At 40.0% G+C, this 18,569-nt stretch overlaps 1 protein-coding gene and 1 pseudogene across 7 annotated transcripts in view; one reads left to right on the top strand and one right to left on the bottom strand.

Moving 5' to 3' along the window:
- LOC109571076 (acyl-CoA dehydrogenase family member 10) overlaps window positions 1–18,569 on the bottom strand; it is a 49,681-nt gene that overhangs the window by 23,959 nt on the left and 7,153 nt on the right. For 6 of the 7 annotated variants that reach the window (XM_019977243.2, XM_019977242.2, XM_019977240.2 and 3 more), the window contains exons 4-9: window positions 17,101–17,295; window positions 13,209–13,367; window positions 12,337–12,496; window positions 10,739–10,880; window positions 4,682–4,750; window positions 3,061–3,242 (exon numbers count right to left, since the gene is read on the bottom strand). In XM_019977243.2, the coding sequence (XP_019832802.2) occupies window positions 3,061–3,242; window positions 4,682–4,750; window positions 10,739–10,880; window positions 12,337–12,496; window positions 13,209–13,367; window positions 17,101–17,295 (907 nt within the window). The remainder of the gene's footprint in view (window positions 1–3,060; window positions 3,243–4,681; window positions 4,751–10,738; window positions 10,881–12,336; window positions 12,497–13,208; window positions 13,368–17,100; window positions 17,296–18,569) is intronic. The other variant, XM_070770163.1, reaches the window with a different exon arrangement.
- LOC109571079 (ras-related protein Rap-1b-like) lies at window positions 5,296–7,091 on the top strand (annotated as a pseudogene).

The raw sequence follows: 18,569 nt of genomic DNA, 5'->3' as shown, positions 1-18,569 counted from the left end.
GGGTTGTTTTAGACGCCTCAATCAGATCCTGATTTGGAAAACAAACCAAAACACCTCACTTATAAAAGATACAAGAGGAATAATGAGGAAATCGAATATGGACTGGGTCTTAGATAGTCTGAGAAAATGGTAAATTTTCTTGGATGTGATAATGGTGCTGGGGGATGTTGTTATTATTAGGAAATGCATACTGAAGCACTTAGGAGTCAAGTGTCAGGGTCTCTTAATCATGCAGATAGATAAATACAGAAAGAGATAAATAAATATGGCAAAAGTTAGTCATTCTTAAAATCAGTCAGGGCATATAGTTATTCACAGCACTACTGAATGTTTCTGTAAGTTTGAAAATTATCCTAAGAAATCAAATACTAAAGCCTCCAGGAGCTGAACCTTGGTGGAAGGAGCCCCTCAGGTTAATATCCTACGTGGATTTAGGATGTCCCCCCACCCCCCATGCACACACCACCCCAGCGCTGTGCACACTCTCTTCTCATGGGAAGCAGGTACAGCTATCCCTGTGTTTCTGCTCTGCTGGCCACTGGCCTCGAGCAGGCCTGCCAAGGCACAAACACCCTTCCTCCCCAAAGCAGCCTGCCCTCTGGGATGAGAAAAGGGAATTTTGCTCTCTACAGATTCTTGGTGGAAAGTTTCTTTATGATAACTAGATTGGACCTAAGGGATCTTTGTCAAAAGTTCCTTTTCATCAGAAATCATGTTTATGTGCTTTTTTTGCCTTACAAATTTATATTTGTTCTCTTCAATAAATTATATATTCACCTGGTTCAAAATTAAAGTGACAAAAATGTGTACAATAAATCCCCAATCCCCTGCCCAGCCACTCAGCCCTTTCTCCCCAAAGGCAAACCACGTGACCAATTTCTTAGGCATCCTCTTGGGGATATTCTTCAAGTGTGCAAATAAATTAATTTTATTTAAATGTACCAATTGTACACAAATGGTATATTAGCTATACACAGCCTGTGCCCTGCCCAGCAGCTGGATTCCTAACATAACTTAAGAAATTACAGGATACTTGAAAAGAATATCTGATGGCCCTGTAGCTGGACCAGTGATTGTAAAATCTGAGGAAGCTGCTTTATGTAATAAGCCTCAAGACATAGCCAGCGGCCCAGGAGCCTGACCCTGAATTATATAAAATCAGACCAGATTTCTGCTTCGTCTCTTTGTCAACCTAATACGTCAGTGGAAAGTATATCAGAACAATCCACTGTAAAAGGCAAAGGATCCACTCAGCGCATAGAAGAGCCCTCCTTAAACTGTTCTCTCTTCACCGTGCAATGGGATGTCACACTGCCCACTGCTTCATGTGACAGACTTTGTCCATTCACAGCACTGGAACAGGTGCCATCTCTTGCTTTTCATATCAATGCTGTGAGACGGGCAGGGCAGGGCTTTTTCACTCAACCTCTATTCTTGAGAAAACTATGATAAAGTAATGGGGCCTGCCCAAGGTCACCCCACAAATCAGCACCTAACTTCTGTTCCAGGGCTCTTTCCATCCTGAAACAACAGATCAATATAGGCAACATCTGTTGTCTTTGCCTACTGGCCCTTTTACTAGTAACTAGGGCTCCAGATGAAATAGAAGATGCTCAGTTAAGTGAAATTTTGGATCAGTTCAGTTCAGTCGTTCAGTCGTGTCTGACTCTTTGCAACCCCACGAACCGCAGCACACCAGGCCTCCCTGTCCATCACCAACTCCTGGAGTTTACCCAAACTCATGTCAATTGAGTCGGTGATGCCATCCAACCATCTCATCCTCTGTCGTCCCCTTCTCCTCTTGCCCTCAATCTTTCCCAGGATCAGGGTCTTTTCAAATGAGTCAGCTCTTTGCATCAGGAGGCCAAAGTGTTGGAGTTTCAGCTCCAACATCAGTCCTTCCAATGAACACCCAGGACTGATCTCCCTTAGGATGGACTGGTTGGATCTTCTTGTAGTCCAAGGGATTCTCAAGAGTCATCTCCAACACCACAGTTCAAAATTTTGGATAGACAACAAATAAATTATTATAAATATCTTCCAGTGAGACCACCAAGACGGGGAACCCCACTAAATTGGTAATTCTGTTCAAAAGTTAGCATTTGATACAGATCTGGCTACAAGTGGAAAGGGTAGAGAACTCCCTCTATTGTGACTGGGAAGTCAGCAAGCCTGCTATGTGGTAGCAAAGTTTCTCAAAGGGTTAGTTTTGAGGCCTTACATCATGTGCCTACAGAGTGATAGAATTTTAGGAAATTTGGTAAAAATATGTCAGGAAGTTGATGTACATTGGCTACATACTGCAGCATTTGATACAGTCCTAGAGGAATAGGCATGCTTTAGTTAAAAGCAGAGAAAGAACAAAATATAGCTTACTGAGATTCTTTTTAACCATGGTCAGGAATGCATTGAGAGTCAGATAATTTTGAATGCTGCAGGGAAAAGTGAAACTCTTTGGTTCATGCTAAAGTATCTGCATGCAAAAGCACGGAGACAGTTGTGATGGTGGTTATAAAACTGTGTGCATTTGTCAAAATTCATAAAATGCTACCTTTCAATACAACTGACTTCCAAAAAAAAGGAAAAGGGAAATCCCGACAACACAAAGTGCTTACAAGGATGAGTAACAACTGGAGCTCTCAGACAATTAAAAAAAAAGAAAGAAAAGAGCAGCAACAAATTATACAAATACCTTGGTACAATGGCATTTTAAAAAAATTTACCTCTGTTGAAAAGAATATTTAGAGGAAATGGTAAAAAATGGAGAAGAAAATACATATCTTAAGTACTTTAAGCCAGTCGGTATCAGAAAAAAGAATACAGTGAGATAAAATTTGCAGGGAAAAGAGATTCTATAGTCCATGGATAGATTTATCTCAGGACAAAACATCTAGGTAAACAACACCTCCACTAAAATGAAAGTGGATTTCCAAGTAGGACGCTAACAAGCCCACCTCATATTTACCAATGCTGCCTTAAAACCCTGGCACAATAGAAATTATGAAAGCAGAGGACCAGTGAGGAAACATCAGCACAGAAGACAAGGGGCCCCGTGCTCACCGTGTTTCCCATAGTCTTCCAGGCCCGCAGCCTTGAGGTCCACACTGTGAATCTTGCACAAGACTCTGTTCATGGCAGTGTAGATGGCCCGCCTCTGGCTGGGCTCCAAGCCTGGCAGAGAGGGGTCTTTGTAGATGCGGCCTGGGCAGTATTCCATCAGATAGAAAGGGGTACCGACAACACTGGGAGGGACACAAACAGGGTGTTTCAGTGGCCTGTGATGTGGCAGGCTGTTAGGGCACTGCTCTGTCCTGTGTGTAAGCTCTAAGTGCTGGGTGGGAGTCCAGACCCAGAGTACTGGAAACTTCCTTTTTCCTCTGCATATAAGTGGAAGTTAGAAGTACTCCTTCCCCAAACAAAGCCACACATAAACATCCCTGTCTACACTTCCTTGCCAGCATGCCTCTCTTCTCTTTGGAATCTACTCGGAATGGGATTGTGATAATATAGGAAAGCAGCATGTTGGGTCAAGGGGTGGGGGGTCAGGTCTGGAGTCACACAGAACCAGGCTTAAGTCCCACCTCTGCCCTTCCTAGAATTGTGATCCTGAGGAACATATTAAACCTCTCTGAGCATTGTTTTTACTCAATCTATAAAGCTTCAAAGAATAGCTATAAGAATTAAGGGAGCAATATACAGGGAATGCCTGGCATATGTGTCTGGTTCCATGAGGGTTTGATAAATACCCCTTCTTTTTGTTGATGTTATTTTCATCATTATTCACTGAAATGAATGGTATACAAAACACCCCAAAGTATTAAGGTGACACACCAAAATGTCATTAATCAATCTTTTTGTCACTACTAGAAATCAGTTTAGTACTCTGAAAAGTTGTTTTGAAAATTCTGTTATAAATATTCATCCTGACTTGAAAATTTAAATTATTTTTAGTTTAAGTATAATACTGCTGCTGGAGTTATGAAAGAAAATGTCTTTATTCTTAGGAGATATATGCTGTCTGCAACTTACTTCAAAAGGTTCAATGAATAATAATTACATACATATGAAATATACTTACTTACTTATAAAACAATTATATAATTATTGATCAAAACAGTAAATTAGAAAATGTTTATATAATTATTAACTATTTTCATAAAAATATTTTATCTATATCATACACTTACATATACACACATACATATATATATATACACATATACATGGAAAGCAAATGTGGCAAAACGTCAACCAATGTTTTCATCTAGATGCAGTGTAAATGGGTGCTCACTGTACTGTTTTTTTCTTCTTTCAACTTCTGTGCATGTTTCAAATTTTTCATAATTAAAAAATCAGGAAAAAAGAGACTCAGAAAGTATATTATAATGCAATTCAAAAACAGTTTAGAAAGCCCACAATAAAAAAATTAATTAAAACAAACAACATGAAGCTAGATGGACGTATGCTCTTTAAATGTTAGGAAAGATGCTTCCTACCAATTCTCACGAAAGCAGGCATTTATCTTTCAGGATAACTTAAACCTCTTTAGGGGAGGTTGCTATAAAATCTCTTTTCTACTCAAATTTTACTTGTCTTTACTCTAGCAAACTAGAATTTGAGTGAATATATGGACTTTTCTGTAGCTTGAATATACAGTGGAAAAAATAAATCTGAACATTACCTTGAGTCTTCACAAAGGTCAAGAACTTTGGGGACAGGGACTCCAGCATTTCCAAGGGCTTTCATTATCCTGGCAGAACAAAGATGAGAGACACTGCTGAATAAGGTGATCAGATTTTCTTGAAATTATTCTTTGATTTTAAAATGGTACATGCAAAAATCAAAATGGAATGCTAAAATTTAAAAATTTCAATTGACCCAAGAAGACAAAAAGTCAAGGAGAACAAAAGAGAAATGGAACAAAGATCTTATAGGAAAATCATAGACCTGAGTCAAATATATTGATAATTACATTAAATAGTGTAAGCATTCTAATTAAAAGACAAAAATTGTCCTACTGGATACAAAAGCGAGACTTAATATGCTTTAAATATAAAAACATAGAAAAATAAATAAAATATGAAAGGATGGAAAGGGAAGTTCCATGAAATTGGTGAATATAAGAAAGCTAATGGAGAGTCAGGCGTGTAAACCAGCTGGAGTGGTGGCGGAGGCAGCAGCAGCAGCAGCAGCGGTAGCGGCAGGACCGCCGTGGTGCTGGGAGCAGCGACTCGGAGGGAGCATGAGGTGACACTGGCTGCGGGCACCCAGTGACAGCACAAGAGGTACTAGCTTTTACAGGTTTGCACCATGCATGAGTATAAGCTAGTCATTCTTGGCTCAGGAGGCACTGGAAAATCTGCTCTGACTATACAGTTTGTTCAAGGAATTTTTGTTGAAAAATATGATCCTACGATAGAAGATTCTTATAGAAAGCAAGTTGAAGTAGATGCACAGCAGTGTATGCTTGAAATCTTGGATACTGCAGGAATGGAACAATTCACAGCAATGAGGGATTTGTACATGAAAAATGGACAAGGCTTTCTTTGCGTTAGTTTATTCCATCACAGCACAGTCCACATTTAATGATTTACAAGATCTGAGAGAACAGATTCTTCGAGTTAAAGACACGCATGATGTTCCAATGATTCTGGTTGGTAATAAGTGTGACTTGGAAGATGAAAGAGTTGTAGGAAAGGAACAAGGTCAAAATCTAGCAAGACAGTGGAATAACTGTGCATTCTTAGAATCCTCTGCAAAATCAAAAATAAATGTTAATGAGATCTTTTATGACCTAGTGCGACAAATTAACAGAAAAACGCCAGTGCCTGGGAAGGCCCGCAAAAAGTCGTCATGTCAGCTGCTTTACTATACTAAATGCATTGTAGCTCTGAGCCAGGTCTGAAGAACTGTTGCCCAATTCAACAGTGCCAGCATTCCAACTTTGTTAAACCTACCAACATCTTAAATGGACTTTCTGTGGTGGTACCCTTTAAGAGGCGGATGAAAACTACTACATCAGTTTGCACATTCTAATCACTTTCCAGTATCACAGAGAGATTTTTACTTATATAATAGTCCTAGAGTATGCAGCTGGTAAAACCAGAGGCTACAATCCAGTATTACTGCTAAGAGAAATTTTTCATCCACCAATGTTGTACATGTATGAAAATGGTGTACTGTATACTTTAACACACCCCATACTTTGTATTGGAGAGCACAATAATGTAAATCCTAAAAGCACCACTATTTTGGCATAATAAAAGAAAGTCCAAAGAGGAGCTATATAGACTACTCCAGATAACTTTGCTTCTTTGATACTTGTAGCTTATTATAATTTTTTTTTAAGAAATTCAAGGTCATTATCATTGTGTTGTACAAATAAGTGCTTTGATTAACACAGCTATATAGTTTTTTTAATTTTTAAAAAACCTGTGGAGACAGTGATCTTGTCTTTAAAATATGATAGTCCTTTCAGTATAATGTCTTAGATTAAAGACGTTGCCTTTAATATCTGTTGGGAAGGAAATGTCCAGACTTTTCAAATCTTTTATTATATGTTTCCTTTTTTGTTTACATAGGGAACAATGTTTATAGTTGTGTGTACAGTGGGGGTCTACAACAAGAAGTGTATATTTGCAAACAATTTTTTAATGATTTAACAATTTTTGTAAATCATTTTCAGGCTTCTGCAGCTGTAGATTCTCACTGTGAACCCGCTGCTTGCTCCTGCATAAGTGTATCTGCAATACCAAATACACAGGTTTAGTATTTTTGCCTGTTAGTGATTGTTTCCCATGTGTAACGTTTTGGTTGAGATGTTAAACGGTGGAAGAGTACTGTGGATGTGAATGTGGGGAGTAATTTTAATCATGTGTAATTGGTCACAAGGCCTAAGTTGCAGTAACTATTGCTGTTTTATTTAACAACGCCTTGTTGCTTTGTATGCATTAACGTTTGGGTGTAAAGATTGTGTGTCTATCCAACAGGGAGCCACAGTATTTAAACTGACCAACCTAATGTTACAACTACTTTTGAGGTGGCCAAATGTAAACTAAAAGCCTTAATTAAAGTGGTGCAATTTTGTATAACTTAGCATCAGTAGTTCAATAAATTTGGATTGCCAAAAAAAAAAGAAAGCTAGTGTAACTATATTAATATCAGAAGAAGAGACTTAAGACAAAGAGAACTACTAGAGATAAAGAGGGACATTTCAGAACAATACAAGAGTTAATTCACCAGGAAGATATTATAATCATAAATGTGTATGTGCCTTAAATAACAAGGTTCTACTGTGCAGCACAGGGAACTCTATTCAATATCCTGTGACAAACCACAATGGAAAAGAATATGAAAAACAATACATATATGTATGACTGAGTCACTCTGGTATATAGCAGAAATTAAACATAACGTTAAATCAAATATGCTTCAATTAAAAAATAAATAAAAAATAAATGTGTATGTGCCTAATAACAGAGCTTTACAATACCTAAAGTAAAAATTTCATTATTAAAGCTAGAAATGGACAAACTGACAATCATAACTGAGACTGCAGAATGCCTTTATCATTAACTGACTTTATCAGACTAACTAGAAGTAGTAAGATAAGAACAACACTACCAACCAACTTGATCTGATGGACAGTTCTATAACACTTGCACAACATCCCCAGGATATACATTCTTTATGAGTGCACACAGTACAGTCACCAAGCCTTATCATGTAATGGTCCATAAAATAAGTCCTGATAAGTTTCCAAGTATCAAAATCTTAGTATTTCCAAGACCTTAATGGAATTAAAGGAACATTAAAAAACATTTCAAACTGTAAAAATAATAATAATAATACATGTCAAAACTTGTGGGATGCAGATGAGCTTAGAAAGTGATTCATAACTTTGAAAGCTCATGTTAGAAAAGAAGGAAAATGTAAATCATTTACATTTACAAAATGTAAGGTTATAGCTAAGAAGATAAAAATATATCCACAGTAAGCAGATGGAAAGGAACAAAGCTCAGAGGAAAACTAAATGAAATAGAAAATAAACAGAAAAATTAATAAAACTAAGTATTTGTACTCGTCAACACAATGATAAATCCTTAAGTAGACTGATGAAAGAGAGAGAGAAAATACAAATTATCAGTCAATTGCAGGAATCATAAAGAGACAACATTACTAGAAATCCTACATACAGTAAAAGGACAGTAAGGGAATATTTTGAACAATAAATTTAATTGTTCATATGAAATGGACATATCTAACTTTATATATAACAATTTTATATATTTTAAAATATAAATGGACAAATTCCTTGGAAATTACAACTTCCAAAGCTAAGGTAAGTTGAAATAAAAGACCCAAATAATCCAATATTTATTGAATTGAACCCATAAGCAAAAACCTTTTCCTAAAAAAACTCCAGGCCCAGATGAGTTTACTGGTAAATTTTATGAAACATGTAACGAAGTCTATGGGTTTTTCCAGGCAAGATTACTGGAGTGGGGTGCCACTGCCTTCTCCTAATGTTTCAATGTATAAGTCTTTACAAAAAATAAAAAAAACCAGTTAAGACATACATAGTTTGTATCTGTTTTTGCTACATTAAGATTTTATCATATACATTTTATTACAGGCATCCTTTTATTGACAGCAATCACAGTATAATCATTAAGACTGGGCTATGGAATCCTACTACCTCTGGGTGTGAAGCCAGGCTCCATCCCCCACATACTAGTTATATATCACTAGGCATGTTGCTCAGTTTTTTTAAGCTTCATTTTTCTATAAAACGGGGGTCATAATAGGACCATATCAGGGGGTTGCTGAGAATTATCTGAATTAATAATACATTCAAAGCATGTATTATAGTGCCTGACACATAATGAACACTCAGTAAGTATTAGCTATTATATTTTTGTTCCAACAAATAGAAATACCAAGGTTTGCAAAATCATTTCTTGATTACTGCAGCTATAGGTTATTTCCATTTTTTTATTATAAATGACACTGCAGTCAGCATATTAATGCATAAAGGTTTTCTCCCTATTTAGAACTATTTTTTAAAGAGAGATCCTCTATTGGAATTATTAGGTATAAAAATATGACTACCCTGAGGTTTTTACAAATTGTGTTATAGCGTTTTCCCAGCTTTCCAAATTTGATTTGGCATTTTATAAGCAGATACATGTTTCATCTTCAAGTGCACATTTTATTCCTTTACTAAAATGGAAATTCTGTGCATTTTGGATTTTTGGATGTCCTTCGAACAGTCCAGAATTCCTCAGAACACTGGGAAGTTGGAGAGAGTCCCCAGGCAGAAGGCATACATAGTGGTAGCTTCACATTTCAGGGTTTCTCTTCTGTAAGCACACACTATCACATGGGCACATATATAAATATAAACGCTCACAAATAGCTAGTGGACTTCTGTGGGCTTCACAAATGAACCCCGAAGGCTTCATAAATGTCAGTCATCAGTAGCTGTAATATAGAGAGTCAGACACAAGGAACCAAAAAGTCAGAGGAGACAGTCAATAATGAGAAAGAGGCCAAGAGCTAAAATCACATTTTCCTGACTACTTGCTGCAACCTTCCTTCTGGAGAACATGACAGGCTGGAAGGAGGTGGAGGAGGAGGCAGAGAGAGTCTTCTGGGAGAGGAAGCTCCACTCTGGAGCCCAGTCATCACGCTGTCACTCGCTGTCCAAGGGTTTGAAGCTAGGTTTTTCAACCTACTATGTTTTATTTTGTTTTGTTTAATATTTATTTATTTTGTCTGTGCTGGGTCTCCATTGCTGTGCACAGGCTTTCTCTAGTTGCAGAGAGTGGGTGCTACTCTTTAGGGTGGTGTGCATGTGGGCTTCTCATTGCGGGGGCTTCCCTTATGGAGCACTGGCTCTAGAGTGCTCAGGCTTCTGCAGTTGCAGCTCCTGGGCTCCAGAGAGTAGCCTCAGTAGCTGTGGCCCCAGGGTTAGTTGCTTCGAGGCACGTGGGATCTGCCCAGACCAGGGATCGAACTGGTGTCCCCTAACCAGTGTTCCCTTCTTGTCCACTGGACCACCAGGGAAGCTTCAACCTACTATGTTTAAATTTTCCTATTTGTGAAGCAAGAGATTTTACTTGGGATGGGTTATAACACATTTATTGTTTTAAACATCTTACTATGAAAAATATCAAACATATACAGAAGTAAGAAGATTCACATAAGGAATCCCAGGTTTTAACAACTATCAACTCATGGATAGTTTCAACAACTATCAACTCAACTCTTTGGGCAATAGCCCCACTTAGTAGAATCTCAAAAAGTCTTGTTTCCTACAAGTTTAGATAGAGAAAAGAGAGTGAAAGTGAACTCACTCAGTCGTACCCGACTCTTTGCGACCCCGTGGACAGTAGCCTGTACCAAGCTCCTCCGTCCATGGGATTTTCCAGGCAAGAGTACTGGAGTGGGTTGCCATTTCCTTCTCCAGGGAATCTTCCCGACCCAGGGATCGCACCCAGGTCTCCCGCATTGTACACAGACGCTTTACTGTCTGAGGCACCAGGGAAGTCCAAACAAGATAGAGAAAACCAGTTCCTAAAATCAGGTGACATGTTCTTATCTGAAATAATTATGGAGCATCATACTTATAATTTTAAATGTCTCAAGGCACTATGACGGGGTGCTGACCTGCCAGCCAGGGGCTGGGCTGAGGAGGCTGGGGACAGCGAGCACAACTCTCACCCTGAGAATTTACCTGAACTCCCTCTCTACTGCATGCGCGGATGGAAGGAGTGTCCCAGGGGGTTTCTTCCTCAGAACCAGCTGATGGTTAGCCAGCTTGACGTAGTAGGTGGGATTTGACTGCCCATGATCAAACTGAAGGAGTTCCAATGGGCCTGTAAGTTTGAAAGGAAGGAAAACTCAAACCAGCTCTGGAGGACAGATGTGGACAGAGACTCTTTCTTTCTAATGAGTACTGCACATGGGCAAAGAGCATCCTGATCTGGAATGCACTGTAAGGAAAGCATCTCCTCCCTGGGTACCAGACATGACTGGGTCAAACCTCCAATGTCACACTATAATGTAGCAAAGGCCACTGAATTTACATCACAATTTTCACTTTGTGCAGGTGTCCAGTTTTGTCCTTCCTGCCTATTTCTGCTCCATGAAAAAAGCTTTATAGTTCTGTTTATCAACCACAAGCACAGTCATGGCAACCCATCTTGCTAACTGGAATGCTTTAAGCCAAGGACAAAAGGTGCCCTTGCGTGTCCCTCACCCCAAGCTTGGGCACATCACACCTGATACTAGCGTGACAGCTGAAAGCAGCTATGCAGAGGCCTGCTTTCAGGAGATGCAATTTCCCATTCCATCAAGCTAAACTGTGAGGCTCCCTTGCAGAAATAGTTTATATAGGGACTCTGCACTTCTGCTCCATTATTCTTGCCTGAAAAATCCCCGTGGACAGAGGAGCCTGGTGGGCTACAGGCCATGGGGTCACACAGAGTCCAACATGACTGAGCGACTAAGCACAGCACAGCACAGCACTTCCATTGCAGGGGCTACCAGAGGGGAAACTAAGATCCCACAGCCATAAAGCCAAAACAAAACAGCAACAAAAAGAAACAGCCTAATTAACCCTGGTCTTCCCAGTGAGATGAATTTGACACATAAGATTCATTTCACTTGATCAGAAGAACAGGCAGTGGGAGTTTGCCTGAGTTGCCTGGTCTGGTCAGAAAGGCTCCCTCAACTTTGTAAAGGCTCTACAACAATCCATCAAGGGAAAAAAATCCTCACATGAAGCTGCATACAAAGAGTACTTTCAAGGATCAAACTTTATCACCAGGTAGAAATTTCTTCAAAGGATCATGAAACTATAATAATTTTTTTTTTTTAAAAAAAAGGTACTGAAGCACCTGTTTTTCTGAGGGTGGAATATGAAAAAGAAGAGAGGGACCTTTGAAAGATGAAGACAAATTGTCTCATTTTAAACTCATGAGACTTTTTAAGTCATCTTCACAAAACAGGCTGTCATCTCAAAAATATGAGAAAGACCCAAACACCCTAGGCACATACTGCAAGTTCTTCTCCCCTGGGTCAGCTGTTTGCAGGTGACTGCTGCCACGCCATGGTCTCACGTGGGACAAGAGCCAAGTACACTCTGGGGACCCACAGAAAAGGAGGTCAGTGCTTCTTCCCAAGCAAAACAGAGCAGCACCTGGGTCTGCAGGGCCACCTGGCTATTTTCCTCACCACACGGCATCTTTATCTCCAGCCTATTCCACTAGAAGAGAAAGTGAGAGCCAGACTGAAAGCCTAGCCTCTACCGAAATGCAGACACTTAACTACCTGTGGGTTGGATCCCCAGTAAGTCTTTGAGGTACTTCTCCAAAGCGTCTTTGGGAATTTCCATTGTCTTTCTCACAGGGCGAGTGTTTGGAACAGCCATTCTCAATGGAAATCCCAAAAGAGTTTCCAATTCCTTTACTGCAGTCTCTGGGTCATCGACCTGGTTTCAAAGAGAATATTGAGCATGGATCCCCAGACAACCCTGACCTCTCCTCCTACCTGTTCTCTAAGAGGGTACATTTTTAGAGGGAAATATAAACAAAAGCCAGTTCTCTAAGCAAGGACTTTGGAGCCAGCATAATCAGCTCATGAAAAAGCCTCAGAATGACTTTCCTACCCCATTTAATTCCTAACCACATTAAACTCTTTTATCTGCTGGAGAGAGTGCCAGTTAAAAGTTCATTAATACTCCCTTGTACCAGGAGAGCAAAATATTGTACTAGAGTATCCATTCTGCCCCTATAGGCCCATCAGCTAATAATGAAAACCTAAACGTAGAAAGCTGAACAGAGACCACCACCCCCTCCCTCAATACACACACACATGGCTTCTCCTGTTTCAAAGCACTGAGGTGGTCCAAGTGGCTGGTAGTTGAACAGCATCAACAGGCCAGCAGGACTGCCACCCAAAATGTCTTAAGCCTGCCATTCACCTCCCTGTGTAACTCTTTTCTCAAAATGCCTTCTTACTTCCTACTGAAAATACAAGCTGCTAGTCAACTAGACCTCATACTTAAAAAAAAAAAAAAAGACTGTGGCAGCAAGGGCAAAAACCACCAGAGGCAACTCCAACTCTGAGTGTAAGAGGACTGCACAGAAATACTTACACTAGTGCCTGAAGCACAAAGGGGTTCAAAAAACAGTGACCATTACCTTAATGGTGTGAATGCCAAGGCCGGCAGCTGCTTTTAGATTTGGTCCAAGATCATCAAGAAAGATGGACTCAGAAGGCTGCCGGCCAAGCCGCTCCAAGCACAGCTTATACATCCTGGGATCTGGCTTGCAGACACCTTCCAGGCAGGATTCCACGACCTGAGGGAAAGGCAGGAAGGAGAGATGAACATCCCTAAAAGTGGTGTTCCCATGTTATACCCTGGTATGTTTTTTTGAAAAGAAGACCAGTGGGACAGTGGAGATTTGTCATAACAAGTAACTTAAGAATGTCATAATATAAAATGATGTTGCTTTTTTAAGTGGAGTGATTTGGATATACTCATCAGGAAATTGGAAACACTGATAGCCATCTTACCCATCATAACAGTAGCTGGGAAACTTAGTGAAACTGGAAGGTATTCCAAAATGACACAGCATTCTGCTCATGTTAGGTATTGTGGCTGCATGGAACAGAAGAAAAGCTGCACATATCAGTTTTAGTGTAAGTATTTCACCATGTTTTCAGAAAGAAAGGTAGTATTTACTGTTGTGAAAGAAACATGACTTTAATATCCATATTTCAGAAGTGAAAAAACAAAGAGCTATATTCAACCTAGACAGGAGGACTGACACCAGAGATACAGTCAGTGGCAAAGACAGGTTTCATGCAAAAAGCCTCCTCTATCCTGAGAGCCTTGACTCAAACTCTATCTAGTCCAGAACTGGTGGGGCGCATCTGAAGGTTCAGGAGAACCCTGAAAAGCTGTCTCAGTGTCAGGCTACCTCTGATCCAGCAACCCCCAGAAGTCCTCTGACACTGACCCCAGGGCTTAATCTCCTGTGAGTAGGTCTAAAACAGCCATAGAGGCCTGTAACCAATACTCTCTGGGTCTGTCCTAAGAATAGAACTAAATCCCTCACTCACTCCTGAATTGACCCTTGCTCTCCAAGATCAAGGACAAATCTGAGGGCCCCTCCCTCTCCTCCAAATTCCCACTGTTCAAGGCTGGAGGAGAACTGCCCTTTCAGGTAAATAAATGTTGAGTAACTTACTCTTACTTATTCTTCCTGGTCTCCTAAGGACCTGAATGAGCTAAAATACAACAGAGAAATTCCTTCTGAAGAAAACATCAACAGTGGGCGGTGGAGAACCCAGGTGTTTCAGACACCAATGAAGGCATGACGTGACAGGAAAGCAGCACACCTGGACAGCCGGGACAAGAGGTGAGAGGGGAGCAAAGCCTGGGGATCTGGGCCACGTCTGGCAAGCAGACACCTCCTCTCAGGTGATTGTATCTGGAGAAGGGAAAACATTCTTGAGATTTAAACTGGTAAGACCCCTGGCCTTTTCCTTATATTCTGTTTTGCAAGATAAAAAATTTCTGGGGTTCTGTTTCCCGAGAATGTGAATACACCTAATATTCTTCTGCTATATAGTTAAAAACTGCTAGAATGGTAAATCTTAGATCACATGTTCTTTGGCAATAAAATATAATGGAAACATTTTTACTTAAATTAGAGGACCAAAATTTAAAAGCCACATTCACCTCAGCAGAAACAGAATCCTATAATATTGAAAAGTTTAGGAACAGCCTCCAAAGATGATGGGGATCACAGGAATGGTTATATTAGCTTTGCATGCAAGCTAAGTTACTTCAGTCATGTCCAACTCTTTGTGACCCCATGGACTGTAGCCTGCCAGGCTCCTCTGTCCATGGGATTCTCCAGGCAAGAATACTGGAGTAGATTGCCATGCCCTCCTCCAGGGGATCTGCCTGACCCAGGGATTGAACCCACATCTCTTATCTCTCCTGCATTGGCAGGTGGGTTCTTTACCACTAGCACCACTTGGGAAGCCCAGCTTTACTTCTATCAAAATAAATATTTTTCCTCATAGCTTTAGAGGATAAAAACGTACACTCTTGCTCTTGAGGAAATAGATTTTCAACACTCCAGGTCACCTGCAGACCTGAAATATGAAAATGCATCAGAAAAAGCTGCCTGAAAGCACCTACCAGAGAGTCTGTGAAGTCTGCATAAATGAATCCATCATGTTAAAGAAGCTCACAAGTCCTTAAACACTTGAAGGACCCGGTGTGAGCCTGGCCAACTTAGTTTGTCCAGATCAAGATAATAATCCCCACTGCCGCACTGGAGGGAAGGAATCTCTGAAAATAATCTGCCAGGCACTCTGTAAAGTGCTTTGTATGTATTATAGTCTGGAATCCACACAGCCACCCTAAAGAAAGAAAATTGCTGCTTCTGAACCACAGGTGAGGAAACTGCGGTTCAGGGAATCAGAGCTACTGCCCACAGCAAGCTGCAGACAGGATCCAAATATGGCTGAGGTCCCTGAGCCCCCAAAGGGGAGGATGCTTGGAGAAAGGCTGTGCTGTGGACAAGCCAGGAAACCAAGAGTCAAAGTGGGTAAGGAGCCAGGCAAGGGTACAGAGGGAAGAGAACTCTTATCTTGACAGGCTTTGTATAAGGATGAATGAGGAGGTGGGAGGTGAAGAGAGCGTTAGGCTGGGTGGTTAATTTCCCATATTTGAACTCTGAATTTCCGCTTGTCTGTTTCACCAATTTTGGGGGTTTTTTTGGCTATGCTGCATGGAATGCAGGGTATTAGTTCACTGAATAGGGATCGAACCCGCCCCCTGCAGTGGAAGCAGAGTAGGGGACTGCCAGAGAAGTCCTCTGATTAGATTTTATGTTCTAAAATATCACTATCCAATAGACATTTCTACAATGATAGAAATGCTATATTGCCCTGTCTGACACAGTAGCCACTAGCCACATGTGGCAGCTGACCACCTAATATGTGGTGAATGCATATTCCTGAGGGCAGGACTTGTGTCAGTCGCATTGAACACAGTACCCTTCATGCCTAGCCAGTGCCCGGTACATACCCACTGCTGTGAAAGAATGTGTTTTCTGACTGAAGTTTAAGTTAGTCGTCTATCAATAATTTCTATCTGTCCCAGGATAATGATAATATACTTCCTTTGAGGAAAATGGGGAGTCTTTCACAGAAGTAACATCCTGGCACAGAAGACCATCTCCTGACTCAGAATCTTCTCAGGTACTTTGATAGTCTAGCCCTTCACACACCGTCCCATACAGCAGCCCCTAGTCATATGTGATGATATACATTTCAGTTGAAATAGAATTTAGTTGCTCAGTGCCACTAGTCACATTTCAAGTGTTTAACAGCCATGTGTGTGACTGGTAGCAACTATATTAGACACTTCCTTTCCTGCAGTAAGTTTGTTTGCTCAGCAATGGTCTAAGGATTAATGCCATAGAAATAGAGGGCAATGGGGTTGGTCTTTGAAAAGGTCAAAGGGCCTATTAAAAGGTGAGAGCTGATCAAAGTACATATGTTATCTGATGCTGTTGTTGTTGTTGTGTGAGTTCAGTTGTGTGGAACACTTTTCAACCCCGTAAGCTGTAGGCTGTCAGGCTTTCTGTCCATGAAATTTTCCAGGAAAGAATACTGCAATGGGTTGCCATTTCCTACTCCAGGGGCTCTTCCCGACCCAGGGATGGAACCTGCAGCCCTTGTGTCTCCTGCACTGGCAGGCAGATTCTTTACTAACTGTGCAACCTGGGAATCCCTGATATTTGATGACTAAGGTTCAAGTTCAGATAAAAGGGAGTCTCTGAAGCTGAGGTTTCACCCAGTTATCAAAGCCCATAAATAAGCTTGCTCACAGCTCAGTGATACTTTGCAAGTCCTCTTTCCCACCTATCATGTCTAATCCTAACTCAGTCAACTGTGTGAATAAACAAACCCATCCATTCAAGACCTTATGAGAGGCAGCGTTAATGCTACATCCTAAAATAAGGACAGAGACTTGATTCAGATTGTTCTGGATCCCTGTCAGCTTACCACATCAAACTGTTTCCGGTCCAAGGGCAAAAAGCTCTTCCCATTGGGAAGATAAAAATTATTGCTCAAGACTGCAGTCTGAAGGCCTTTAGCCCGAATCTGAGTTATGGCCTCAGTCATCACTGGGAACTGCTTCGCCACTCGCTCACTGGTCAGCAGAGAGAAAAAGGAGTCCACGGGCACGGAGGTCTTTGACTAAGATTGGAGGTAGGGAGAGAAGACAACCAGCCATCATTAAGAGTAAGAACAGCTTATCACCAACACAGAAAAACACATATTCCAGGCTTCCTGTCACTACCCCAGGCCTCTGGCTTGCTGCCAAAAGGAATTTTCTCTTTCAGCCTTGGTGCAGAACTTTGCATATAAGGTTGTAAAAAGTTGCTTAGAATTAGAATTATAATGGTTAGGGAATGGGGAAATTTATATCAATATTCCAGTTAAATGAATTCTTTATTTCACTCATTCATTGTCAATTTAAAAAAGATTCTGAAGACTCTAAGAGGATACATGAAACCCTAAAAGTGAATTAAGCAGATGTAGTTTAATTTTTAATGACCCAGAGATTTGATGATTCTGCATTGTCTCAGCTTCAGCATGACAAACTGAATGTCAGTTTCTGATCAATTTTTGTAATTTTAAATTCAGTCTCTGTGGGTTTTAAAACCTCTTACTTTATCATGTTTCAAAATTTGCAATGGCAAGCCTGCTATTTTATACACACATACTCATTTTACAACAGCTTTATTGAAAGACAATTCAAATATCACAGAAGTGGCCCATTTAAACTGTAAAATTCAGTGCTTTTTAATATATTCACAAAGGTGTAAAATTCTTAAGACAATCAGTTTTAGAACATTTATGTCACACAAAAAAGAAACATCATACCTAATAGCAGTCACTACCCATTCCTCTGCCTCCCTGCCCCTGATTCCCCAATACTCCCAGTCCGAGAAAATAACAACTCTATTTTCTACTTCTGTAGATTTATCTGTTCTGGGTATTTCATGTAAGTGGAATCATACAATATATAGTCTTTGGGGCTGGCTTTCTATGACTTAGCAGAATGTTTTATATATATATATATATATATATATATATATATATATATATAAATATTTATTCATTTACTTAAAATTGTGGTAAGACCACATAACATCATAGTCACTGTTTTAACCACTTTGGATAACAATAAGTACATTCATTGTTATCTAACCAAAACCACCATCCATCCACAGAACTTCACTATATTTTAAATTATATTTTGGCAATTATATTGTGAAGGTATGGGAGTTAATATAAATAAAGAGCTTAGAACAATGCATAGTTCAGAGAAAGGCTCAATGTTATCACTGCATTAAACAAGCTTTCTGATCAAAGCCATTATGCAACAATTCCAGCTTCACATAAACAATAGCTAATATACATAATATTTTTATTTTTCATTCGTGCAGTTAAAATTGAGTACCTGG

Source organism: Bos indicus, chromosome 17, assembly GCF_029378745.1.
Source record: "Bos indicus isolate NIAB-ARS_2022 breed Sahiwal x Tharparkar chromosome 17, NIAB-ARS_B.indTharparkar_mat_pri_1.0, whole genome shotgun sequence".
NCBI classification, from domain to species: Eukaryota; Metazoa; Chordata; class Mammalia; order Artiodactyla; family Bovidae; genus Bos; species Bos indicus.
This window is presented reverse-complemented; position numbering and strand designations above follow the sequence as displayed.